We start from the raw sequence: 27,371 nt of genomic DNA, 5'->3' as shown, positions 1-27,371 counted from the left end.
CTTTTGTTGACAGGGTGATGTCTCTGCTTTTTAGTGTGCTGTCTAGAGTGTGTGTGTGTGTGTGTGTGTGTGTGTGTGTGTATAGCCAAAAGATAAACATTTTAACAACACCCCTCAAACATACAAAACTTTCATTTAAAAAAAATAGGAAATAGATAACGAATGAATGAAAGTTAGGAACTAAACAATTCAGCAACTGGTGCGTAATCAACAGACCAATCTAGGAACTCAACGCCTGCCTTTCACATCTCCAATAAACTTGGTTAATTTTCTGCCAAGCTTTTTCATTACTCCAATTTGTGAAAAGTGCAACTGGGTTTCTTCCCCACAAAGCCCCTTATTCATCCTAGTAGCAATATTCTTTTCATAATATAATTCCTCTCTGAACACAAGAGTGGAGAAACTAACTTGCAAATGCAGAAACTAACTTGCAAACACTTAAACACATACTTGATACAAACCAAAACTGATACAGTTTTCACAAGAAGAAAATACCTAAAAGGCAAAACACACACACACATATATATAAATTTCAAAAGAGTTCAGTTTTGAGCTAGTTCTCCAAAATAAACCACAAGGTATTGGCATAAAATTCTACTAATGTTTTCTGCCTTACATAATTCGCCTCACAATTTGTTAATTTCCCCCCCCCCCAAACAACACCAAGTATCACTGATGTAAACAAGCTAAGCTTCTGACAAAATAGACAATCAACTGACTGTGTGATAATTCATACGAAGAGTAGTTATTGTGATTGGGGCTCTAGTCCCTGTGAAGAATTTCGGTATGTTCTGGAAATACTCCTCAATATCAAGGTGACTGTGGCTATGAATGTTGTTGTCAACCTCAGTCACTGCTGTTGTATTCTTTCCTGTAAAACATATTTCTAAGCATTATCTTTAGGTCACCTTTCTCCAATGAGTCATTTTCACATGTATGGAATTCCAAAATTCTCTTCAATGAGAATTTTCCCAGATTTGACAAAGCTGTGTAATTTCACATCCAAATTAAATTACTGTAATATATTCTACATGAAACACTCATTAAGGAGTATCCAGAAGGAGGACAGAACAAGATGTGGTCACCCAACCATTTTTTTTAACAGCTTGCTAGTGGATAGTTTTCAGGTTCAATTCAAAGTGTTGCATATAACTGGTATGAATTTTAAATTGCCTGGTATAAGAATATTGGAAAGTCCATCTATTCCCAAAGAATCTGCCCTGACAGCTGGGGCCATTGAAAAACTGGTCTTTACAAGAAAAGCTATGCCAATGCCAGATGGTGACAGTACAGGTTTTTTCAATGCAGCACTTCAATTTGATTTTGCCCTGCCTTGATACTTTTGAGACAGATAAGCAGCCAAGAAATTCTTATTTTACAGGCTTTAAACAGCTTAATTGGTTGTTAACCTTGCTTCTTTGATGCCTCTTTCAAATTGCATTTTATAGTATTTCTTATGTTCAGCTATTGTATAAACATGTAATTAATTCCTACTGAAGATGGCATAAATGTTTTTATAAATTATAACATCATTCCAATTCCAGAGTTGGAAAATATTTTTTAACCCTTTAATGAATATTTCGACATTTTTGCACTCCATTACTCAGGTAGGTCCTTTTACTATTTTTAGACTACAAGTTAAGGTAAGAGATTAAATTATATTTAAATTGAAATGAAGAGGCATCTGAATTTGAGACGATGTCCTTCTGCCAGAAAAAAAAGTAGACTGAAATAAAATTCAGTCACCTCTAGGTGAGACTGGCAGCATACTGGTCAAACAAACGAACAAGTAAATAAATAAATGAAATGATAAAAACAGGCAAAAGATCCTGTAAAACACCTTGCTTTCTCACCTTTTCAACCTAAGGTTTCCAAGTGCAGCTCAAACCAATTGTAGAGATTCCTTGCCCTATAAATGGGTATATGGGCAATCTCTGTGTACGTGTGTGTGTGCATGCGTGTGTGTGCGCGCGTGCACGTGCGCACACGCATGTGTATGTGTGTCCGTCTCTGTGGCCACATTCCCCCATCCCATATACAGCAAAGCTTATTAATTAAATGTAACCATCTTGCTTGTAACATTGAACTTTCCCATGGAATGAATACTAAACAATGAATACTACTCTTGGTCTCTTTTCTTTTAAATGCTTCCAAATAACCTCAAAACATCAGCCAAACCATACGGCTTCTACAACCTGAAAAGGACTTTATACCCCACACTATTTCAGTTCCATTTTGCTTTAACAGCCTCCACATTCTTTCAATCAAGCAGAAAATTGCTGGATGTTTGTTTACAGGCAATCGACAAATACTAATATGTGAAGAAAAAAAATCAAGAATAATCTTTTTTTAAAAAAACAAACTACACAAAGTCTAATGCAAAATCTAAAATCAGAAACTATCAATCTTTCATAAATCCACTTGCAGGCATAAAACAAACATGAATTATACTTGCAATGGAAGGGTTGGGATATGTTGCTTTTCTTTCCCTTCAGTTAGCGTAACACACGCACGCCTCAAGGTGGGCTCAAGGCTTTGCTGGATCCAGGCATGCCGATTCTCAGATAAGCATATACAGGACTGCAGCCATTTCACATTTCGACAAAGTGACCCGCTTTGACTTTTATTAATCACTTTTAAGAATTGTGCTTTCCCCTACAGTTTCTATTCTATTTTTTTTCCCAACCTTAATGAAAGGAGAAAGGTCAGACATGTCAAACACAAGGTCCGGGGGCCGCATCCGGCCCGCGAAGTGGTTTCATATGGCCCCCGAAGCCATCCTGGAAACAGTGAAGGAACGGCCCCCACTGCCTTGGCCCTGCCCCAGAGACCCTCCTTCTGCCAGAGAACCTCAGATCTGTCCCACTCCTGCCCAGGCCCCCATAGGCACCCTTGATGAGAACGATGTAGAGCTGGCCACGCCCACCCAGTAGGCCATACGCACTCTAGCCACGCCCACCCAGTAGGCCACGCCCACCCTGGCCCCCTGAGGGCAACCGCAATGCTGATGCGGCCCTCAATGAAATTGAGTTTGACACCCCTGAGAAAGGTCCACAGACATTCAGAATATATACAAAACTAGCACCTCCTGCTCCAGAGCCAACAAGGAATACAAACACAGAATTTCAATGAATTAGGTAGGCAATCTAAACGTCGAGCGGGTAATTCACAGGACCTTTTTGTTTGCCTTATCAAAAATAGAAGTTATGCTATCGTTTTTGTTTTCTACATTGTGACATGGTATAAAGAGAAAAGGCACTAATATATATATATATATATATATATATATATATATATATATATATATATATATATTAGAAAGCTCGATCTTGCTTAATATATTTATTTTAGAGAAAAGGAGAAACAACTGGAACATTGAATACGAAGCAAAATGTTTTTTGTTTTTGTTTGTTTTTTAAATATGAAAGATAACCTCTTACCTGAGCGTGAAAATTGGACATAGTCGTAGTCTCTATATCTTTCTTTCCCAAAATCTCCATTTTCACTGGCGAATTGGGAAAATTAAACGAAAAGTAGTCTAAAAAGTCAGGTAAGTAAGTAGCTGCCCCATGAACAATTCCCATTACATAGTAAGCTGCACAGTTCTCCTGTTCACTAAAAACCAAACCCAGAAATTCTTCTGCAAATCTCTCCATCTCCACAGGAGACAAGTGGGAGAGCTCCTTAGTGTAGGCATGAACCACTGAGGCACCTCCGTTAGGCTGGTGCTCAACGTGAATGAACTCTCTGAACTCCAACGCGTCCAACCTCTGGAGCTTATCCTGAACCCGTGGCTCCTTTAACGAGACAAAGGGAAACTCACTGTTGTCCGCCCTCTTGGACTCAGAGTCCTTCTTGGGATTCTTATGTTTCTCACTGAAATCTTGGTGGTGGTGATGGTGGTGGTGATGATCCACAATGCCTTTGGCTTCCTGATCCTCGAAATCGGAAAGCAGTCCTGAGCAGATGGTCTGAATATATTTACTGTACATTTTTGGACGCTTCCGCTTTTCACACTCTTTGTGTTTCTTTTTCTTTTTCTTCTTCACTTTTTTGATCTGCAGATCGTCCGCGTTGCTTTTCACTTTTTCTTTTACGTCTATGAAAAGAAAGAAAAGGTTTGCTTTAATTTATCAAAAGCTGGAGCTACATGAAGGTGAACAATATCCTATATTAATAAACATCATACACATGAATCCTGAAGAACGGCAATATCACTTTTAACTTCAGTCATTAATATGTTACGCCAGGGGTCCCCAAGCCCCAGTCCGTGGATCGGCACCGGGCCACGGTATCCTAGCAACCAGGCCATCGCAAACAAGTGAAGCCCCATCTGCAGGATGCAGGCAGCACACGAAACCACGCCCCCCTCTGGTCCACGGAAAATCCTCTGCCCACGGAACCGGTCCCCAGAGTGCCCAAAAGGTTGGGGGCCACTGTGTTAAGCTAGAAGGTCAGGTGTCAACGCTGCTAACATCGAATGTCATTGCTTGACAAGAGATGAAGAAGTAGCCATTTCATATGTTAAATTTGTGTACTGCTTTAAGAGATTGAGTTTAAGGTTGGGAGGGGGGACGAGTAGGATTGCACCTTCAAGGCCATCTCTAACTAAAGAAGATAAGACCTTGGCGTGTTTTCCAACGGAAGGGAAACTGATTCTTTAAATTAATTGGAGAATATGATTAATGACAAAAATTAGAAAGGTGGAGAATTGTGTTTTAATATATTGTGCAAGGGGCGGAGATTTCAGATTCCAGCTTCTTTCGAGCAAGCATTTGCCGGTGTAGTAGGCTAATAAAGGACTTTTAAGGTAAACAATGCCTCAGAGTCACTTGAAAAGCCCATACGTCGGAAACTTGACATCAAGCTGGAATCTACACTGGGATTCCTAGTTAAAGACAAATATTACCCGCAGAGTTCTTGGCGTTTTATGTTGTTGGTTCTCTTCTCCAGAATAGGATCCCCCTGAAGGCAGACAGGTCCCAACCCTGTTAACTTGCCATTACGACTAGGCTGCTGTTTCAGCGAGTCTTTGGATTCAGAGGGATTATTCTTGTTTTCCTGATGGTGGTGGTGGAGGCAGTTGTGTATATGGGATACAGTTTTTCGTCAGCAGTAGCAAATGTTACCGATGTATTGTTCTTTTCCAGTATATCTCATCGCTGTTTCAGAGGTCTGCATGATGCTCGACAACAAGAGTAGCACAATGAGTGATTAAATAAAATATTCCAATGAGTGCTTGATGGCAGGAAAAAGTGAATGTTTTCCGTCTCTTTTCGCTACCATCAAAGAGTTGTTTGGAGTTTTGCAGGCTAGAAAGCAGCAATATCAGCATGCAGCAACTATTGGGGGAAAAGCTGCAAAGGTAACAGCTGCTTCTCACTTTGTTTCCTGGACCTCAATTGCTTAAATTTTGCTAGCTGAAGAGAGACTGCAAAAAATTACACCATCTACTTCCTGAAGCAGTGAGACTGCAGTCAGCTTCTTCTGGGAACTCTCGACACGGATTCCTTGGGTAGATCGTTCTGTTCGTCTTTATGCAGACACAATGGGAGAGAATTGTTCCTTCTTTTATTGATCGTGATCTGGTGTTACAGGATGTATGAAGGAGATGGGGAAGAGTGGAAAATTAGGAAAGCCAGCCAACGGCAAACCAAGACAGACAGAAAACACGCTGCCGTGTATTGCTGATCTGGATTTTTGCAGTCCTGGGGGAACGGCGCATGTCCTGGAAATAAATTCTGATGGCAGAACTGGAACAGGTGGTCCTTGACTTACAACCACAATTGAGCCCAAAATTTCTGTTGCTAAGCCAGACAGTTGCTAAGTGAGTTTTGCCCCATTTTACAACTTTTCTTGCCACGGTTGTTAAGTTAGTCGCTGGAGTTGTTAAGTCAGTAAGACACCCGTTAAGTGAATCTGGCTTCCCCAATGACTTTGCTGGTCAGGTCACAAAAGGGGGGGGGAGGTTTCACGTGACCCCAGGACGCTGCAACCGTCACAAATATGAATCAGTTACCAAGGGTCTGAATTTTGATCACACGCTCATGGGGATGCTGCAACAAAGTGTGAAAAATGGTCATAAGTCTTTTTTTTTCCCCCAGTGCCAACTTTGAACTTCTTCCAGTGCCGGTGTAACTTTGAACGGTCACTAAACGAATGGTTGTAAGCCAAGTATTATCTGCATAAGGACATATCCGAGGAGACCGCAACCAGACTGCCGCAGGGTTAAGAAAGGGAGGCAGTTATTTCTTCTCCTGCCTTTCAAGTGACGGTCCACACAAGGAAGTCAAGGGTTCATCCTCCAAGTTCTGCCTTCAAATGCCAGGCCAACTCTTGGCAAAACAGCTCAGATCAGGATTTAAGCACAACATGAGAACTGTCTCCAAAGTTGTGTAAGATACTGGCTTTGGAAACCCTAAATGGCTTATGGCCTCAGGGGTTGCCTTTCCTGCTTAGGAACCTGCCCTGTATTTAGATCATGAGCGAGCAGCTTTCAGAAGATGCTTCTATCGTTGGCAGATCAGCTGTCTGGTGAACTGGAGAAAGGGGTTTTTTCCCTCCTAAGTAGGTCCCAGGCTACTGGGAGGTTTTTCCAAGTGGCCTCATTTGGTTCCTTCTGTCCTAAAATTTCAAACTCTACCAGGTTTTTAACGGTTAACGTATTTTAATTGCATCTATGGTAATGCTTTCCGTTTTGACTTTAGTGCATTTTAGATTTTCTATTATTGTTGTAAGCTGCCTTACGTGCCGATATCAGCAGGGTATAAACCTACAAGCACACAGAAGGAAAAACATCTAAGACTGAAGTTATTTTTCAAATACGCTGGACTCAGTCGAGGTTTTAAAAGATAAAAAACCAATACTGATTAAACCCTTCTATCCAGATTAGTAGTGTTTTACCAGATTTTGGCTTGATGGACTCCAAATACTTGTGGATTTTGGCTTGGTGGGTTGGTGTGGTGTTTGGATAATACCTACATGTAAGAGTCTTTTGTAAATCATATGAGTTTGGGCCATTTATATTATTTACACTACTGTCATGGATTATCAATTTAATATGGCTACATGTTTGAGAGTAGTCATCACTTCCCACCCCTGCCACCATCCTTAACGACTAATTGTATTTTAAGTTTGGATATATTAATTTCAATTTGGCCATTATCCATGCAAAATCACTTTTATGCACCTGTTCAACTTCCTGAGGTGGTTATTTGCAGCCTAAGTGTGAGGTTACTTTTGCAGAGCATTTTTCATGGCAATAAAATATGAATTCATCAATGTAGCATGGCAGAATAAAAGAGCCCCACAAATTTCATCCCCAATAGATTTCTAATTTCAGATTAATTCTGAAATTAATCCCAAGCACAATCAAGGCCACCATATAACGACGCCTGAAAACCAATTTAATAGGCAATACAAAATAATAGTGTGGACACTGTTAATAGAAACCCAACCAAAGATAGATAGATAGATAGATAGATAGATAGATAGATAGATAGATAGATAGATAGACAGACAGACAGACAGACACATACATCCTATTTTTAATAGTGCTACAAATATTTTTTGTTTCATGTAAGAGTAGAATCCTAAAAAGATACCCCAAATTCACATTTCAGGGACAAAAATTGTGTAGTTGCCTTTAAATCTCACATTTGGTATTCAAATTCCTGCTTGTAAGTAATGGCTTTCAGACTTGTAACTAGATAAAACATGATACCCTTCCTTTCCAGTATAAACCTGAAATGAAAACCCTAGGTCATGCTGCCTCTTATCATAACGAATCAGAATTAAAAAATATTTAAGAACATAAGCATTTAAAAAAAATATCTTTCTTACATGTATATACCATCATCATGTGTGAAAAATACTATGCTCACCTTTCTGAAATAATTTCATTTCTCCATTCTCTTTTTTTATTTCAGACATTAATCTGTGCTTCTTCTTTTCTTTCTGCTTTTCCTTGTCTCGTTCTGTGGTTTTCTCTCTGATGATTTCATCTGAAAAAGCATGTTCGTATTCAATTAAGATGAGAAGGTTTTTTAAAAAAATTAGCCACCATCAACACAACTAATCATTTGTAGTGTGACTGAGTTATGGACTAATGCAGGACAGAAATTGGTCTTAGATCAGCACAACTTCCAAAAACAGTATTTGAATGCCTTTCTTCTTACAGTAGAGAGTTTGAAAGATTATTGTTAAACCATAAATGAATAAAAAGAGATAATTAGCCAGAACATTGTACTTCAGAAACAGACTGACAGTCAGGTTTCATTATAGCCATCTAGTTGTGTGCCTGATATTTTCAAAGATAAGCAAAAATATTACAGGTTTCATTTACATGTATTTAGATTTTTTTTTAGTAATCTACAGATCGCCATTCCTTAACTAAAAACCAGAATTTTATTTCACAAAATGCAAGTGCAATGACAAGAAATTGAAATTTGTATAACCCATTAATATACCACTTTTCAACTGCAAAGTGCTCACAATCTTCAGCATGCAATCTCAACTACAGCTCCTGACCAATATGCTCCAATTTACAGCAGGTGAATTAGGTTATAGAATATGTAATTCTACAGAATATGGAAGCCCTTGAAGAAATACCTAATGTATTTATTAGAATGTTAACTTGTACTCTTTTACAAAATTGCTACAGGAAGAAATATGATCAACATTGTATCTATATGTCATTTCTTACTTTTGACTTTAATGGTTGCTTACTGTTTTAAACTGGATGAATAAACAAAAGTAAATCAATACCCTCCTGCAAGTCCCAATTCCTTTTATCCAGCACCTGTGCATGCTGAACTTCAAATGTTTAGGGTCAAACACTGAACAACTGATCGTTTCAAGATTAAAATAGGATATATTGTTAGATTTCTTTCTTTCTATTTAGGGCTGCAGCATTCTATGAGTCCCACATATCAATAGCAAAGCTGAAATTCAAGATAGAATCACAACTGACTAAAACTTATGAAAGTCTTAAAGCAGTGACTATATATGGGCATTTTAAATAATGCAAAACTTAGGAGTAAAAATTTAGCCACAATAATGCATAAGCATTTATATTCAATGAAAACATTACTGCATTTGTACTTTAAATTCTCTACATTCTTGTATGTGCTGCATACAAAATTAAACCATCTCAAGCATCCTTTGTATTAAAATTATGCAGTTTCTTATTAGCCATAATAGCAAGCAAATATTCCCTGAAATGTAATGTTATTTAAACTGCTGCATAATCGCATCTGCTTTCTGTAACTTCAATTGCCTTTTTTTTTGAAAATGCAAAAATCCTGTATAACAATCATCATCTTACATGTGACAAGAATTTCTACACAATTGTTTAAGAATGTAGAGGTGAAAAACTGAGATTTGTATTAGGAAAATGAAATGTAAAATATAATAAAATAGGCTACAACCTTCTACAAATGTCTTAAGTTATTGAATGCATCCTTAGAGTAAAATAGGAGGATTCTACATTTGCTTCCTAAAGCATCTACTACAGGACATTTCTTTTCTTTTGTCTGATGCTACACACATTTTAAAACAAGTATATCCTCACAATTAAGTATTTGAGATACCAATGGTGAAACTGTAGTTTCAGACAACTCACTGTGGGGGAAGTAGTTCAGAGACAAAAAAAAAAAGTAATGGTATCCCAACAAGAAAAAACCTAAAAACATACCAGGACTTAATCTTCTCATTTTCTATAGGCACACAACCTCTTAACTATTCAATTGAATGTCTTTTTTTGCATTTAAGATTCATCTGCCTTCATGTTAAACTAAGTGTGTGTATTTTGGAGGAAGTAGTAACAAGATATTATCAGATTAGGAGGAACTGAAAGGTATTTTTGAAAGAGTAAATAATTCTTGTTACCAGTTCTGATATTTTATTGCTTGGATTAAATTGGTATTTAGATTGATATAAGCTGTCACGGGGTAAGCTTGCTGGGAACATCCTGGCATGTCACTCTGTCAGGCAAACAAGAGAATAAGACATGTTTAAAAATCTCAGCACTTTCTCTATAGTCAATCTGTTCAGAAGTATATACAAAATTGACAAGTTTAACAGAAACATCAATGACAACAGTATTTAAAAATAATGTGGAAGGAAACGCTACTTTAAGTGGACGCCTTGGCCATAAATTTATTTAGAAACTATTAATCTTTCTAATAAACCTAAATGCACGCTAATATATAATCTAGTATGTTCTGGCCTATAGTCAATTATCCATACGGCATAGTTCTCAATAGGTAATACAGTAACACAACAATTGATCCACACCCCAGCTAGAAATTTGAAAAGACTTGAAGCATTCTACCCTTTGCTTTCATGGTGGCTTGTGTCAGGGTCAGAAGGAAGGACAAATGTAAACAGCTTCAAATACTTGGGAAGCATCATGTCAAGCGATGGGTTTTTAGGTGAAGAAATTGATTAGGAAGGCCAGCCAGGCACTTGGGTGGCTGCATATTAGAGGGCTCAATCAATATTAACCCCTGCATCCCCACAAAGCTGAAAGTCTACAGAGCTGTGGAACCTTCTCTCCTGTACGGATGAGAGTTCTGCACTATGTACGGAAGGCACATCAAACAGCTGGAGAAATTTCACAAGGACCCTCTCCGATCCATCCTTGGCGTTCAGTGACAAGATCGTGTCTCTTAACGTGAGGATCTTGGATCATGTGGAATCCACCAGCATTCAGCCCTTGATTATCCGAGCTCAGATGACATGGGGTGGATGCGTTATCAAAATGGGTGGCTGTCACATGCCTTTCTAGTTGCTCTCTAGCGTACTGGAGCTGGGGAAGAGGCCTCCAGGTTGGCCATGCAAGCACTAGAAAGTTGCTGTGAGAGAAACCCTCCGCATTGTGAGATCCAGTCAAGGAAACTAGAACAGTGGTGACGAACCTATGGCACGGGTGCCAGAGGCGGCACTCAGAGCCCTCCCTGTGGGTACCCACGCCATGCCTCGGAGGTGTCAACTGTCCCTCTTCAACCAGCTGCCCCCCACAGGTGTCCCTCCCCACCAGTGACATTGAGGTGACCACACCCACCCAGTAGGCCACGCCCACCTGGCACTCAGCGATAAATAAGCGGGTTGGGTTGCAGTTTGGGCACTTGGTCTCTAAAAAGTTGCCATCACTGAACTAGAAGTTGCGGTTTCTAGTGAGCCCTGTGCTATGAAGACAGGCACTGCCAAAAACTGACAGAAGCCGAACAGGCCAAGAAGACATTTTACCATTACATTTGTTTTTCAATTTACCTAAAAGAAAACTAGTCACGTGACAGGTCTGTGATAGTCCTTTTAAATCGCTCCACTGACTGTATCCTACTTGCCTCCTGTTCTTGCAAGCTTTGCAAACACTGACTTGTTAAAGCTCAAACTTCCAAACGGCTTTGAACATTGCTAGATGCAAAAGAGCACCAATGATTCCAGAAGCCAGCAGATTTGTTGCATTCAGATTAGATTTCTATAAGCCTAAAAATATTAATAGCATTCTAGAAAGGTTAGAGAAGCGTTTCGCTGTTGACTATTAAAATTAAATTTCATTTTTAATTCCAGCTTGATTTCGTAAGTAGATAGTTTTACTGAGCCAAACCAGATGTTGACAGGAGAACCATGATTCTTCCCCCATATCTGTTCATTTCACCAATAAAGCAATATTCACTGTTTTCTTGAAAGAATCATGTGGGAAGGTAAAACCTTCCTTGACATTATTTTGCTGCTCTTTAAAGCAATGTTTTTTCCCTGAAGGAAACTTTATCTTCCCATCCCTTCTGCCATAAAGCTGGGTTTGAAAAAAAGGCTTTAAGAGCAAGATGAACAGTGGATAGGTCATGTTAATTAATCAAAGATAAACTATACAGACATACAAATAAAGTATACATGGTTATTAGTCAACACTTATTTCATCCTTTCGCACTAGATGTTTCACTGATAAATACCACGAGGTTCTAATAAAGTAAGTTCTCCTTAGAATAGTCTTTAGCAAAAGTATCTAATTTGGTTACTTCTTTCCAAATCATACTGAAAAGTTATGAGAAATACTTGGATGGAAGTTCAAAAATTTAAGCACAGAATTTCAAGACCTCTTAACATGTTAAAAACTGGCACATTTGAAATCACTGCCTATGTCTTTATTCCAGCTAAAATGGCTGTCATTAAAATCCTGGCTTACACCTGCATAAATCAGCTGGTATCAACTTAAAGAAAGTTCAATTCCTTTTCTGTTCAACAATAATGAGTATAGGAATCCATGTGATGTTCTTGGAAATTTTGCCAATTAAACAGAAAAGGGCATGCATGTTCTTTAAGATTACATTACAGGGTCCATTTTTATAGCACTTATGGTTTTTTTTAACTTTCAAACTTCAGGTTCAAAAATACCAAATCTTGTTTCTTTTCCTTTCAGGTTGATGCAATGTTCAGCTGGATTGCACAAATTCCTTAAGTTACAATGGTGACAAAAAAGGATGCATCCATATTGAAGGAAAATTTGTAGCAATTATTCAAGATAACACCAGCTAGCTTCAGATTTATTTAACAACCAGGACCTGTATATTTAGTAGATCTTAATTCTGAATAAAAAACCAAAAATTTAAGGCTTTTACATCCTCTCTCACATACCTACATCCTGCCAGCACTGAATTTCAAGTGCACTCTTTCCAGCTTCTGTAGAAACGCCCCCATTAGAATGTCAAAACCACTGTGGACTCGGATAGCAAAGAATCACTTTTTTAAAACTTGATGTTGCTAAAGGGTCTTATATAAAGAAACAGAAGTCACTCCTTTCTTGCTCACTAGAAATAGTATTTTAAACCCAGAAGCATCCAGTGCATAATTAGGGGTATGGCTGTCCATATGCTTCCATATCTCAAAGGTGCTTTTTTCCAAAAAGACAACTGGACTTGAAGGTGGTGGTGGTGGGGGGGGGGAAATAAAACTTTGATTTTGGGTTTTACCGATCAGATATGTTGATGGGGATGATGGGAGACTCTCCATAGACATATGCTTCCCTGGCACTCTAATATTTGCTATTTATTTGGTAGATTTATTGGCTGCCTATCTTGCCCGGAGGCTCCCCAAGCAGAAGGGGCCAAAGTTATCCCAGATGTGGGTATACACATAATTTTTTGTGGGGGTCATGTTTATGCAGTGTATATGGGGGGGTATGCTTTGCGAGCTGTATGCAACAAAATCTCATTTTAATGTATGCAGATGGGTGTACATTTAAAATGACACTAAAGTTATTATTCTATTCTATATCCTTATTCTATTCTATCTTTATTCTACCCTTATTCTATTCTATATCCTTATTCTATCCTTATTCTATCATTCTAGTCTATTCTATATCCTTATTCTATTCTATATCCTTAATCTATATCCTTATTCTATATATCCTTATTCTATTCTATATCCTTATTCTGTTCTATCCTTATTCTATCCTATATCCTTATTCTATTCTATTCGATATCCTTATTCTATATATCCTTATTCTATTCTATATCCTTATTCTATCCTATATCCTTATTCTATCCTTTTTCTATTCTATTCTATATCCTTATTTGATATCCTTATTCTATTCTATATCCTTATTCTATTCTATATCCTTACTCTATCCTTATTCTATTCTATTCTATATCCTTATTCTATATATCCTTATTCTATTCCAGACATGTCAAACACAAGGCCCGGGGGCCAAATCTGGCCCGCAAAGTGGTTTCATGCGGCCCGCAAAGCCATCCTGGAAACAGTGAGGGAACGGCCCCCACTGCCTTGGCCCTGGCCCAGAGATCCTCCTCCTGCCAGAGACCCTCAGATCTGTCCCACTCCTGCCCAGGCCCCCATAGGCACCCTTGATGCCAACGATGTAGAGCTGGCCACGCCCACCCAGTAGGCCAGACGCACTCTAGCCACGCCCACCCAGTAGGCCACGCCCACCCAGGCCACACCCACCCGCCCCCCTGAGGGCAACCGCAATGCTGATGTGGCCCTCAATGAAATTGAGTTTGACACCCCTGTTCTATTCTATATCCTTATTCTATTCTATTCTATATCCTTATTTGATATCCTTATTCTGTTCTATATCCTTATTCTATCCTATCCTTATTCTATCCTATATCCTTATTCTATATCCTTATTCTATTCTATCCTTATTCTATCCTATATCCTTATTCTATCCTTTTCCTATTCTACTCTATTCGATATCCTTATTCTATATATCCTTATTCTATTCTATTCTATATCCTTATTTGATATCCTTATTCTGTTCTATATCCTTATTCTATCCTATCCATATTCTATCCTATATCCTTATTCTATATGCTTATTCTATTCTATCCTTATTCTATCCTATATCCTTATTCTATCCTTTTCCTATTCTACTCTATTCGATATCCTTATTCTATATATCCTTATTCTATTCTATATCCTTATTTGATATCCTTATTCTGTTCTATATCCTTATTCTATCCTATCCATATTCTATCCCATATCCTTATTCTATATCCTTATTCTATTCTATCCTTATTCTATCCTATATCCTTATTCTATATCCTTATTCTATTCTATCCTTATTCTATCCTATATCCTTATTCTATCCTTTCCCTATTCTACTCTATTCGATATCCTTATTCTATATATCCTTATTCTATTCTATATCCTTATTTGATATCCTTATTCTGTTCTATATCCTTATTCTATCCTATCCTTATTCTATCCTATATCCTTATTCTATATCCTTATTCTATCCTATCCTTATTCTATCCTATATCCTTATTCTATATCCTTATTCTATTCTATCCTTATTCTATCCTATATCCTTATTCTATCCTTTCCCTATTCTACTCTATTCGATATCCTTATTCTATATCTCCTTATCCCATCCTATCCTATCTCCTTCATTCTTTTCTATCCTATTCGGACGTGTCACACACACACACACACACCCCATACCCGCCCCCGCAGGCGGCTGCCACGCAAGGCAGCTTCCCACACCCCCTTTTCGCCTCCTCTGCAAAGGGGACCCGCCGGCGGCGGCTCCCCCCATTCGCAGACACGGGGACCCCACTAAACGGCCCAACAAGAGAGGGGCCCAGCCAGCCCCCCCCCCCGCAACCTCTTCCCTGCAACGGCAGACGCCCCCTTTCCTCCTCCCCCCCCTCCCCCTCCCCCCAAAGAGGAAGGCCATTTTCCAGCCCCGCCACCTCCCCTCCTTCTCCCCGCGGGGCAGGGGTCCTCACCTCCCGGGCGATGGTGGTGCCGATGGTGGCGCTGCTGCTGCTGCTGCTGCTGCTGGAGGAGCATCTTCAGGTCGCCGCCGTTCTCCTCCCGGCCGCTTCCCGGGGAGGCCGCGGGGCCGGCCAGGCCCCCGGCTCTCCGCCTCTCCTTCTCGCGCTTCTCCTTGGGCCGCTTGCTCTTGGCCCCGCCGGGCCCTTCCACGCCGGCCAGGCAGAGGGGCGGCGGCGGCGGCGGCGGCAGGAGCAACTTGGCGGGCAGCTGAGGCTGGAAGACGAAGGAGCCGCTCGCCGGGCCGCCGCTTCCGCCGCTTGAGGAGAAGGCGGCCAGGCTCCACACGGCGGGGCCTGCCGGGGAAGACGCCACGGGGATGTGAGGCGGCGGCGGCTGCCTGTGGCCCTCGCCGTTGAGGCGCTTGGCCGCCTTGAAGCCGCGCTCGTCCCCCTTGAGGCGCTTGGCGGCCGGCGGCGGGGGAAGCCCGCGCGGGGAGACGCGGGCGTCGACGGCCAGAGGCGAGGGCGGCAAAGGCGGCGCCGCCACCGTCGCCCCTCGCACGGGACTGGGCAGCTCCGCCATTTTGCGATCCGCTTCTATTTACCTCACAGCGCCCGTCGCTGGAGAGAGCCGGGAGGGGAGGGGCGGGGCGGGGAGGGGGGAGAGAGGCGGGCCGAACGCGGCAAGCGCCATTTGCGGCGACCAATAGGAGCGCCGCCCGCCTCGGAGAGACGCCCGGCGCCGCCAATGGCGGAGGGGCGCGAGCCCTTGCCGCCGGCGGGAGGGAAGAAGGGAGAGGAAAGAGCGCTTGTCGGCGCTGAGGCGCCTATCTCGTGAGGGGAAGCGGGGAGAAGCGCGGGCGAGGCTCCGTGGCTCTGGCCGGCGGGAAGCGGAGGGCGGCCGGCCTCGCCCGAGCTGAGGCGAGGTGGCGTGGCTCCCTTTCCCCGCCAAGGAGGACACCCGGAGGGAGAAGCTCCCTCCTCAGAGCCCCCATCCCCAACCGCCAGCGGCGGCCATCTTGAAGAGTCGCCCGGGCGAAGATGGGGCCTCGGCCGGGAGAAGCGGCGGCGGCGGCGACCCGCCCCGGAAAGGCCCGACGAGCCGGGAGCGCGGAGAAAAGGGGGTTCCGAGGCCGGCTTGCGGGAAGGAATCTGGGAGAAAGGGGGGGAGGAAATGCTCGGGGCCCGTTTCCGTCTGCAAAAGGGAATAAACTCTTTTTGAACGCCGGCGAAGCTGGTTTTCGGTGGAAAGATCCACGCGCCCCTGGGCCTGCTTCGCTTTTCGGTCGGCCTCGGGTGGCGGAAGAAGGGGCGGCCTGCAAAGCCTCCCCGGGGAGACCGCGGAGCCGGCTTGTAAAGGCGGCTTACGGCCGAAAAAAAATAGCCGGGCCCACGTATAAGCTTGCTTTAAGGGAGAGCGTTAAGTCAACGTTGGGGGATAGGAGAAAGAGAGAGATGTTTTTGCTTCAAGTCGGTCTTAGGGAAGGGGTCGTAGCTAGCCGAGGCTGTGCAAACTCATCCTAGGCTGCGGGGTAGGGAGAGGATTCCTGTGGCAATGGGAGAATTGCTATGGAAGATCGCTCTGTAGAAATGGAGAATTGCAATGCAAGATGAAGGTTCCAATATGTAAGATCGTACTGTAGAAATTGAGAGTTGCAATACTAGATCGTTTTGTGGAAGTGGAGAATTGCAATGGAAGATAAGTTCTAAAATACAAGATGGTTCTATAGAAGTGGAGAGTTGCAATGCAAGATAGTTCTAAAATACAAGATGGTTCTGTAGAAGTGGAGAATTGCAATGCGAGATCTAAAATGCAAGATGGTTCTATAGGAATGGAGAGTTGCAATGCAAGATAGTTCTAAAATACAAGATGGTTCTATAGAAGTGGAGAGTTGCAATGCAAGATAGTTCTAAAATACAAGATGGTTCTATAGAAGTGGAGAGTTGCAATGCAAGATAGTTCTAAAATACAAGATGGTTCTGTAGAAGTGGAGAATTGCAATGCGAGATCTAAAATGCAAGATGGTTCTATAGGAATGGAGAGTTGCAATGCAAGATAGTTCTAAAATACAAGATGGTTCTATGGAAGTGGAGAGTTGCAATGCAAGATAGTTCTAAAATACAAGATGGTTCTGTAGAAGTGGAGAATTGCAATGCAAGGTGATTCCATGGAAGTTTGAGAATTGCGGTACAAAATCCTATAGAAATTGAGAATTGCTTTGAAATCTTGGCAGGCGCAAGCTACTATGTAGTTTGTTCAGTCTGGTGTGAAACTTTGGGGCTTACTATGTATCTTTAAGGCCCCTTTAACTTGCATGCTATATAACAAGTTCAATCAGGCACTTTGTGGGTCGGTTTCCAGTGACTTCCCCTTTCAAAGCTCCCTTAGCAAGGTGCAGAGCCTGAGAGGAGAGGTTTTATGGATCTGGGAAGCCCCCTAAATTAAGATTGTGATTGAGTTTGCTTCCTGAATGGTCCACCCATTTCCGCCAAGGGCTTGTCTTGGGGGCAGCAGGGAATGGGGGTGTGCTTGTTGCTCTATTGCCCTTGAGATTTGTTTTGAACTTGCGTCACCCAGAATTTCTCCAAATAGCCTGCAACTTTTGAGCAGGCCTCAAAGTAAGTCTGACTTGCTCTGTGTTGTTTTTTCAGACATAGAGGATATCTGGTCTTTGAGAATTGGCCTCTGTCCAGACTAGCAATTGGGAGAGACCTTGGAGGTCTTCTAGTCCAGCCCCCTGCTGAGGCAGGAAGCCCTCTATCATTTCAAACAAATGGTTGTCCAATAGCCTTGGTTAGCTTCTTCATACCTTGCTTCAGCTATGTTCTGAACTGCCCTCTTGGATTTTTTTCTTTGACACCCTGGTGATACTGCTAATTGGTGATGAACATAACTTATGGGTAACACTAGATATTACACACACATCCCATGGCCTTAACTCTTCTGCCTGTGAAGATCACATCAAGATTGTAGAAATCAGGAGAGATCCAGGGCAACAAAACCTTTCCCTCTCTTTGTTCACCCACTAGAAGGCCCAAGTTATGACTAATCAAGGAAAGAAGCAACCTAGAACTAAGGAGAAATTTCCTTACGGTGAGAGCAATCAACCAATGGAATAGTTTGCCTTCAGAAGTTGTGGCTGCTCCATCACTGGAGGCTTTCGAAAAGAGACTGGACAACCATTTATCTGAAATAGTATCAGGACTCCTGCTCAAGCAGGGGATTGGACTAGAAGACCTCTTGAGGTCCCTTCCAACCCTATTATTCTATGTTCTATGACTTCCTGTTCTTGCTTTTCTTCCCAGGGGAAAAAGCCATAGATGTTAATCACCTTATTTGGTCCTGACCCAACCAGGGGGTCCCTTGACATCTCCAGGTAATTAATGGTACCTGAGCGTTTGGGTAGAATATTACCTGATGAAGCCACTGTAGCAGCCCAAATGTTGAGGTTTAGAAGACACTTAAATGTTTGAAGTGAAGAATATACTGAAAATTTTCAAGGACCAAAAAAGTTAACTATAAACTTGAAGTTTTAGCTAGATAGAAATGTATTACATAAACAGTAGAACTAGTTTTAACAAGTTTTTCAAAAACTACTATCAGAACAAAAGTATTAACTGAAAAGTGAGACCTGACCTGGGGAATTAAGACGATCACATGAATGTTTCCAGTATTTCTATTGGAAATCTGTCAGATGAATCATTCTATAATACAAGTTTTTGTTAACTGCATTACTGTGTGAAACTATAGGATAGAATTATGAAACTTTCACTGCAGGTGAAATTTGTTAAGATTTGTATTCATATTAATAAATTCAACATCAAGGAACGAGTTCTGAACCACCACTTTCCTCCAGACTGCAAAAACAACACACACAGGCATCATTTGAAAGTACCCCATTTATTTAAGATTGGAAATCCTATGTATAAACTTCATGGTCCAGCAACACAAATTCATCCAGGAACTATAGCTTCCTGATGTGTTTGTATAATAGTGCAGGTATTGCAACTGCTCAATATAATTTTATTCAACCTTCACAATGTAGAATTGGTCAAGTTCCTGTTATTCCTTTTTTAAAAACTTGCCTTGGTTTTTGTTGCAAGATTAAAAGTTTATCTTAATGGTGTAATAACAGTATTAGCTAAATTTGTATTTCTGTTATATTTGCAGGAACTATTGGAACTCAGAATGCTTAAATAAAAGTTTTGTTTAAAAATAACCTTTTGTTTAAAAAAACGTTTTGAGGTTACCTTTGAAACTCAGAATGCGTTTTTAGAATAAGTACATAGAAGCATTTGAAAATAAGCATTGTAATTCATGAGAAGGCATAGATATGGAAGTAATTTTTAATACTAAAACTCAAGGTTTTTATTGGTGCTTTCGAAAAGGCATATTGTTCTAAACACACAATGTCCATGATGGTATCTTTTAGTATGCTTCATATTTTAAAGAGAGTTGTAAGTATAATAGTGGATATTTCCAAATTGAGCTGTAGTCCCCATATAAAAATTTAGCAAACACTAGTTTTCCAGATTATTATCTCAGCATTCAAGGCAAATGGGAAAAAAGGGTTTTGACTGTTTAGGTTCTCTTTATCCAATTTTAGCACTTATGGGGAAAACAGATGACATGTTAAGTCATATTTAGGCAGAAATAATGGAAATTCAAAAGGGTTTGCAAACCTTTGTAATATATTCCTAAAAATTTTTTTTACATTTTACTTGGAAAATTCAGGAAGAAGGATAGACTAAATTACCTTTACTTGGACTTTGGACAGTGCTAATAAAATTAGCATGTTACTATGACAGATGTATTATACCTGTGTGACAGTTTTTGAGCTGTTCTAGAATATATTTTCCAAGGCAAGCAAGCAATGAATGTTTTTTTAAAAAACTCACAACAATCAGCTGAAATATCAGTTGCTGGAAACGAGCTGCACTATTATAGCAGCAAATTGCAATTAAGGGAACCGTGATCTCCCACCAGGTTTTGCTGGAGAGAAAAAAAAGCACGTTAGCTTCAATACAAGAAACTTGAGGGGAAAAATCTACATTGTTTGGCCATAGCATATGTCATCCGCACCCAGATTGTAAGCACCCCCTTGATTTTCTGAAATGCGGCTTCCAGCCACATAAGACATTGCACACCCTGTATTAAAGGTAAAGGTTCCCCCGCAGATGCGTGCTAGTCATTTCCAACTCTAGGGGCCGATGCTCATCTCCGTTTCAAAGCCGAAAAGCCAGCGCTTGTCTGAACACACCTCCGTGGTCATGTGGCCGGCACGGCGCACGGAACGCTGTTACCTTCCCACCATAGTGGTCCCTATTTTTCTACTTGCATTTTTACGTGCTTTCGAACTGCTAGGTTGGTAAAAGCTGGGACGAGTAACATGCGCTCACTGCTACGCGGCACTCGGGATTCGACCCACCAAACTTCAGATATTCGTCTATGTAGAACAGTTTAAGCCAGGCCTTCCAGTGGCAAAACCATAACATTCCAATTTTGTGTGTGTGTGTGTGTGTATAAGAGATACATGCATACACATTGCTGGATATTTCAGTAAAATAATTAGCTTTGAATTAGGTTATTAACTGCATGTATTACACTATAGCAGACCAAAAAGCAAATGAAAATGCCATCATATAGGAACTATACATGTTCCTAAAGAATTTGCCCGAGCATGGTAGTTCAATCAATGTAAGGGAAAAGGATGGCTTGCTAACCCAAGTAACAATTTTAGAAATCTTTACCATTATCTGTATTTTTTGAGAGTTGGCAGCCTTCAGAAATTGCCATGGGCTGTCAACTCTATTTAGGTACTTTAGTTTTAATTTGATATTCTTAGGGTGTGACCACTAGCATGCAAATCGAAGAGGGGCAGAAAAGGGACTTGGAGCAAAAATATTTTATAACTAGAAGGACATTTAAACCCAAGTCAGTAATGCTACTTTTAGAATATATATATGAATAATTAAATCATTTCTTGAAGAATCCCTACCATAAACTGAAACAAAGTGGTAGGAGGTCTTTTGGGAATTTGACAGTGAAGATTGTCAAGAAAGAGTGATGCAGTAAGAATTTTGGTACTTTCAAATTTTTACATAAAACTGTCTTGGGGAAAATATTTTACTAGTATTATTAGTCTATAATTTTAATCCGGATGATACTTACCAAGGCTTTTCTTTCAAAAATTCTAAAGATTTAAATTGAAATACAATATAAAGGATAACTTAAAGGATTTTAAAATATTCTTTTACTGACAGTTCAAATATGTTGATAACACTAGTCTCTATAGGTAACTTGTTCATGCGAAAAAAATCTGGTCTTTCAAGGCACTTATGGAATATCAGTGACTAGATGAAAACCAGGACAAATTAGGATTGACAGTTGAAACAGTATATAATATAAAAATAACCTTTTGCTTACAATTTACAAAATGTATTACAATCTTCATCTCTGCTTTTCTGTAATTCTGAATGTGCACCCAACATTTTCCTTAAAAAAAATTATTTTCTAAAACATTAGGGCAAATAATTTACAAGGTACACAACTTTAGTTCATGCAGAGATTTCTTACACCTTCTGTTAATACTTTATGATTGCAGCTTTATCAAATTATATACCTGGCTTGCCCTATACATATACAAAATAAAATGTACATGGTAATCAAACATTTGCAAAAAAAAAAGTCCATAAACTCAATTTGTCAAAAGTTTCACCATATTAACATGTCTATAAACAGCGTTTTAACAGGTTTAAAAGACATTAAGGCAATAATACTTGAAGTAACAAACCATAAGTAATACTTTTTTTAAAAAATGTAATAAGGCAGATTGATGGCCCCAGCAAAAAGTTAAGTTTGAAGTATAGAATCCACCATTTTGAATCTTTAACATTTGTGTAGTTGTATACAAAAGTGTACCATTGTGTAGCTATATGTACACTGATAGTTCCAAAAAAATAATAATAAAAGCGTTGGAATACTATGGATCTTGTTCAGTGGCACTTGAATTTTCCAGTATAATTTAATATGTGTCCGTCCGTTCTCGCTTTCATGTCCATTCTGAAGGAGGGTCTCTTGGTCCTTTTGGTTTTCCACAGCGGCTACCAAACCCTAAAGGAGAACAAATTTATTAAAGAAAGTACCTCACTAACAATTATATGCTTAGCTAAACGTTCACAACTTTTCACTATTGTAGCCAATTTAGCACGTGCTGCTACTGTGACGGTATAATTTTCAAAGAGCCACAGATAGGAGGTGTGGGAGACCTCACGAAACAACCCAAAGATCAAAGGAACGGAAGCAGCATAACCCAACACATCCCTTTACTAGAATTCTCTATGGGAAAGTCAGTAAATCCAACCCAAAATTCACACTGATGAGCATCAGCATTTTTGTCACAATGCCTACAGGGCACAGCGTAGCTTCAAAACTATACAATAAGATCATCCGAAGAAAAAGGTACATTTACTATTTGGAAAACATGAAAGACACTTGCTAAAAGGCAGTGAGTTCTAAAATTAAGCAAATGTTCTGTTTCTTGCTTAAACCACAGCCAGGTTAATTTCACTTTTATTATTTCTGATGGGAGGGAAACGTAAAACTTAAAATATTTTCCCCAACAGTCACCGATTCCCTAATAAAATTCCTGCTTGTAAGTTCTGCCTAAAAATAATCTTCTAAAAATCTGTGAATTTAGGATCTATGCTTAACTTGGGCCCCATCCCCAAGAACATACAATCCGAGGGGCCAGCGTGATGCAGCTCTCTTGTTGCAAATAGGGCTTGACTGACGGACCTCTCACACTTTTGAGGCCAATGAGAAAACACACAGCACCATTCAAATTGTGTAATACCAGAGGATGCCAGCCTTTCTGGGTTGACGGCCTGGTGGGAAAGGGAGGGACAGCCAGCTTTATGCGCACAGACGCAAACGTGGGCTGTGAGCATGCGTGCTCCGCAAATGGGGCTGCTAGAGCCGGTGAGAGGCTTGCGGCTTGCCCAGTGCTGGCGAGAGGCTCACAGGTCAGCTAGTGTCAGCGAGAGACGGCTCGCAGCTCAGCCAGCGAGAGGCTTGCGGCTCGGGTAACGCTAGGACGAGATGAGCATGCGCACATGTGCATGCATACTGGCCAGCCACTCACGCAGCCCAGTGGCCACGGCCCAGTAGTGGGCTGCAGCCCATAGGTTGGGGACCTCTGGTGCAATGGACACAAATGCGGCTAATGCTATTTTTCATTACATTCTCCAGGGGTTAAGAATTCAGGCAGAATAGTAATCAGCGCTTTACCAATATCTGTAGTCTCAATTGCAATGTCTGGTGAGGGCTGTCCTTTAGGAGTTAGACTGGCAGAAGATGGTTGAGGTATTATATCAGCTGGAGATTTGTCTCCCAGCTCTGAGTTATCTGTAAGAAAAGAAACCATTAATAATGGGGCAGTTTTTCAAAGCAAAATGTTCATATCCAGATTCGTGGATCTACCATTCCAGATATTGCAGGGATCTAGATTTTAATATCTCGCTTGCGTGCAAGCAAAATTTTCTTACGTTAAAAAAAAATCAACTCTTTTACTAGTAAGCGGGGGGGGGGTGTTTAGTAAAATTTAGTGCAAGTAAACAATGTAACTTGCTGAAAAATGTATCCCTTAGGTTGCAAAAATACTTCCCTTATCAAGGAAAATTCTGGTGAATGAAAGCGAAGCGTTTCAAGCACCTCCTATATAATCTGACACGAGAAGCCATAAAATACCCAGAGCTTCTTGCAAGCAAAGCATCATCTTTCCTCGCCGCAGCTACCATTTTTGCAATACTGAAAGGGTGGGTACGCTTGTGCACAAGAAACTTCAGTCGGAATAGAGCTGAAAGGCACCTTAAGAGGTCTTCTAGTCCACACCCCTGCTCGAGCAGCAGATCCCATACCATTTCCAGTAGGTAGCGGTCCAGTTCTAGAGCAGTGGTTCCTGGGAGGCTGCAATGTCATCATGGGGGGGGAGGTGTCCGTGAAGCCTTGAAGAAATGTTATGATTTAAATCTTAAAAGTCTTGGGGGTCCGTGGCCATGTTCCTTGGCCACAAAAGGTATTTAAAGGGGGTCCGTAGTAGAGAAAAGGTTGAGAACCACTGTTCTACAGCACTGCACTCTTTTTTTTAAAAAAAATAATCTTAAATTAGATCTAGCTACCTCGAATGAACGTAATTTTCTATGTGTCAATGTACATTTCATAAATAGGGGTTTGGACTAAAAACACTTCCAAGGTCCCTTTCAACTCTTGTTATTCTGTAAATAATGAGTAAACCAGTAGCACTGAATGAGTAGTGAACAGCAAAGCCTTCTAAAACCCGAATACAGTAGAAAGTCGAGTGAAAGCTATTAATCTGAGCGTGGGAGACTCAAATCTTTCAGCTTTTTCCCGGTTCTCTTTTCTTGTTTTTTGGAACATTTATTTATTTATTTATTTATTATTTATTTATTATTTTTAAATTTATATACCACCCTATTCCCGTAGGACTCAGGGCGGTTTACAGGGAAAATTAAAATACATAACATACAAATTAAAATCAGTTAAAACTATGATTAAATTACAGTCCCTGAAGTTAAACTAAAACCCAATTAAATTAAATAATTAAAACCCTTCAGTCTGGGCCAGACAGCTCGAAGAACCAGGTTTTCAAGTCCCGGCGAAATGAGCGAAGGTCGGGGGCAGTCCTGAGTTCCATGGGAAGTTGGTTCCATAGGGCCGGCGCGCCCACAGAGAACGCCCTTCCCCTGGGAATAACCCGCCGGCATTCCTTAACCGGCGGTACCCTGAGAAGGCCCTCCCTGTGGGAGCGCACAGGACGATGGGAAGTTGATGCCGGCAGCAGGTGTTCCCTTAGATAATCCGGACCCAAGCCATTCAGGGCTTTATAGGTCATTACCAGCACCTTGAATTTGAGTTTCAGTTCTTTGGTATCATAGTAGAATGATAACCTAGAGCAGGGATGCCAAACTTGCAATGTCACAGGATGTATTGCGACTTTTTTTCCATTGCCGGCAATGCGGCGGGCGCAGTTTCGGTATGACACATCTGGCCTGCGGGCCAGCAGTTTAACACCCCTGACCTAAGAGCTTTTTTTTTTTCCTTCTTTAGTCTGTAGTTTAGTACAGACTTACCAAATGTGCACTTTAATGAAATAAGTAAACTCATTTGCAAGGATTCTTGGCTACAGCCTCAATTTTTTGTGATGCATTTTAAAACATTCTGGGAAAAGTGCTTTTAAGAATAAGCCGTTTGGGGAAAGTATTGTTAAATGAGTTAAAACTGAGTGCAATACTGTAAAATTGCAAGCTCCTGCAGGAAAAAAAAAAGTAAAACTAGAAAATGGAGAAACTAAATAAAATGGAAATAATTTGACTGCTTCTACTCCTTTAATATATTCTGGTTGTTTTCCCCAAATCTTGGGTTGGGGGGGGCGCTTATTGGATATATTGTTGTTATTATTATTTTTTTAACATACAGTAACTGAATTTCATCTTGCTTTGGTCTACATTGGATATTTATGGTAATACATTGTGAGGTGCCAAGAGTCATTTGGAGTTGGGTGGTAAAATAATTTGAAAACACTCACTTCACCCTCTTCATTGGCCTATCACAATCTAACTGCTTGCCCCTTACAGGCAGTTACTGTTTATAACCGAGATTCCTAACCAAACCAACATAAGTAACTGCACTGCTTAGGCCATATTTCTTTAGCTTCCATTCACAGTTCCTAGAGGTTCACCCAGTAAAGGCTTAACAATTAGTAACAGCAGTTTTCCTTTCCATGTATAAGTGGAAATGCTTTCTATTTATGCACCAGAGTTGATTTCATATAGTTCTGTGGTTATACAATTCCCAACCCACAACAGTCTGAATTGAATCTGATTAGCGAATTGTATTCTTTAAGCTCTTGGCCGGCTTACCAAGCTGTGAAGACTCAGTGATTTTCATTCCCTGTTAACATAAAAATACATATAAGAATTGTGGTTTCACGTAAGAGAGCTAAATGCACATACTGGAATCATAAGCATTATATATTCCAAAATAAGAGAATCTCCACGGCTCAGCATTGAACTACGGAGTTCCTGGTGCTCTCTGAATTCGGTTATTTGCAGATGTTTTGTTATCTAACTAGGTAAAAGAGGAGAAGAAGAGTCTTGGTGGCGCAGAGGTTAGAATGAAGTATTGCAGGCTAATTCTGCCGACTGCCAGCAGTTCGTTTCTGACCGGCTCAAGGTTGACTCGGCTTGTATGAGTAAGTGTGGGGTTTGTTCTCTGTTTCTATAGCTTCTCCTGCCTATTCATTAAACAGGGAGCACACTTAACGTACGCTGGTGATATTAACTAGTTGGATAATGAAACATCTGCAAAAAAAAGTTACAAGTACCTGCAAAAAGGTAGAATTAAAATAAAGCAGCAATTCCATATCCTTGCCCTCATTGTTGAGCAAACTGATGGGTGGATGTCTAAGATCAAAGCTATCATAAAGTGCTTTAATGGCTAGTGTGTGCTGGGCTTCAGGGTTAGTGACCATGATCCCCAACATTTTGGGCACCAGGGACCGGTTCTGTGGAGAAAGCTTTTTCCACGAACTGGAGAGTCCGTGGTTTTGTGTGCCACCTGCAACCCACGGATGGGGCTTTGTTAGTGTGGACCGGTTGCTGGCATGCCGCGGTCCGGTACCAGTCCACGGACCAGAGGTTGGGGACCCCTGATTTAGAAAAGAGATTTCAAGACCCTTGGCTCTAAAGACAGTAGCCTAGTCAGTTTCCTGTGATGGTTGCAGACACAGCTGCTGGCAAAACATCTGGAAATCTGTTTCTTAGACCTGAGTCAACGTTGAAGCTCAACACAGCTCAACATGAAAACTACCTTTTATCCTATCATCACTGGATTAAAGGTGCAGTAATCCTAATTCTGCTCTGCTCTGCTCTCTTTCACCCAAAAACACTTTAAAGTTTGGTTCAAAGAGTTGAGGGAGCTTCTTGAAGAATAAGAGGAAGGACAGACTATGCTCTCATTCCATTTATGAGGTTCAGAACCACGTAGTAATTATTTATTATTCCACAAAGGACATATTCAGTCTCTGCTGTCTATAATTACCCACAACA

At 40.8% G+C, this 27,371-nt stretch overlaps 2 protein-coding genes across 5 annotated transcripts in view; both read right to left on the bottom strand.

The window, feature by feature from the left end:
* The window catches only part of RSBN1L (round spermatid basic protein 1 like), a 34,160-nt gene extending 18,292 nt beyond the window's left edge, over positions 1-15,868 (bottom strand). Inside the window, exons 1-4 of one of the 2 annotated variants that reach the window (XM_081330910.1) lie at positions 15,255-15,868; positions 7,884-8,003; positions 3,824-4,099; positions 3,441-3,505 (exon numbers count right to left, since the gene is read on the bottom strand). In XM_081330910.1, coding sequence (XP_081187036.1) covers positions 3,441-3,505; positions 3,824-4,099; positions 7,884-8,003; positions 15,255-15,825 — 1,032 coding nt within the window. In that variant the 5' untranslated portion in view covers positions 15,826-15,868. Of the gene's footprint in view, positions 1-3,440; positions 4,100-7,883; positions 8,004-15,254 lie in introns of both variants that reach the window. The other variant, XM_081330909.1, reaches the window with a different exon arrangement.
* A 5,610-nt stretch (positions 15,869-21,478) lies between these two features.
* Positions 21,479-27,371, bottom strand: part of PTPN12 (protein tyrosine phosphatase non-receptor type 12) — a 53,452-nt gene continuing 47,559 nt past the window's right edge. Inside the window, exons 16-19 of one of the 3 annotated variants that reach the window (XR_014026792.1) lie at positions 26,184-26,214; positions 24,112-24,248; positions 23,533-23,649; positions 21,479-22,356 (exon numbers count right to left, since the gene is read on the bottom strand). Coding sequence is in view for 2 of the 3 variants with exons in the window: in XM_081330344.1 (XP_081186470.1) it covers positions 22,295-22,356; positions 23,533-23,649; positions 24,162-24,248; positions 26,184-26,214 (297 nt within the window). In the remaining variant the exon portion in view is untranslated. The remainder of the gene's footprint in view (positions 22,357-23,532; positions 23,650-24,111; positions 24,249-26,183; positions 26,215-27,371) is intronic. The other 2 variants (XM_081330344.1, XM_081330345.1) reach the window with 2 other exon arrangements.

This window comes from Vipera berus (assembly GCF_964194415.1).
Source record: "Vipera berus genome assembly, chromosome: 6".
Classification (NCBI taxonomy): domain Eukaryota; kingdom Metazoa; phylum Chordata; class Lepidosauria; order Squamata; family Viperidae; genus Vipera; species Vipera berus.
This window is presented reverse-complemented; position numbering and strand designations above follow the sequence as displayed.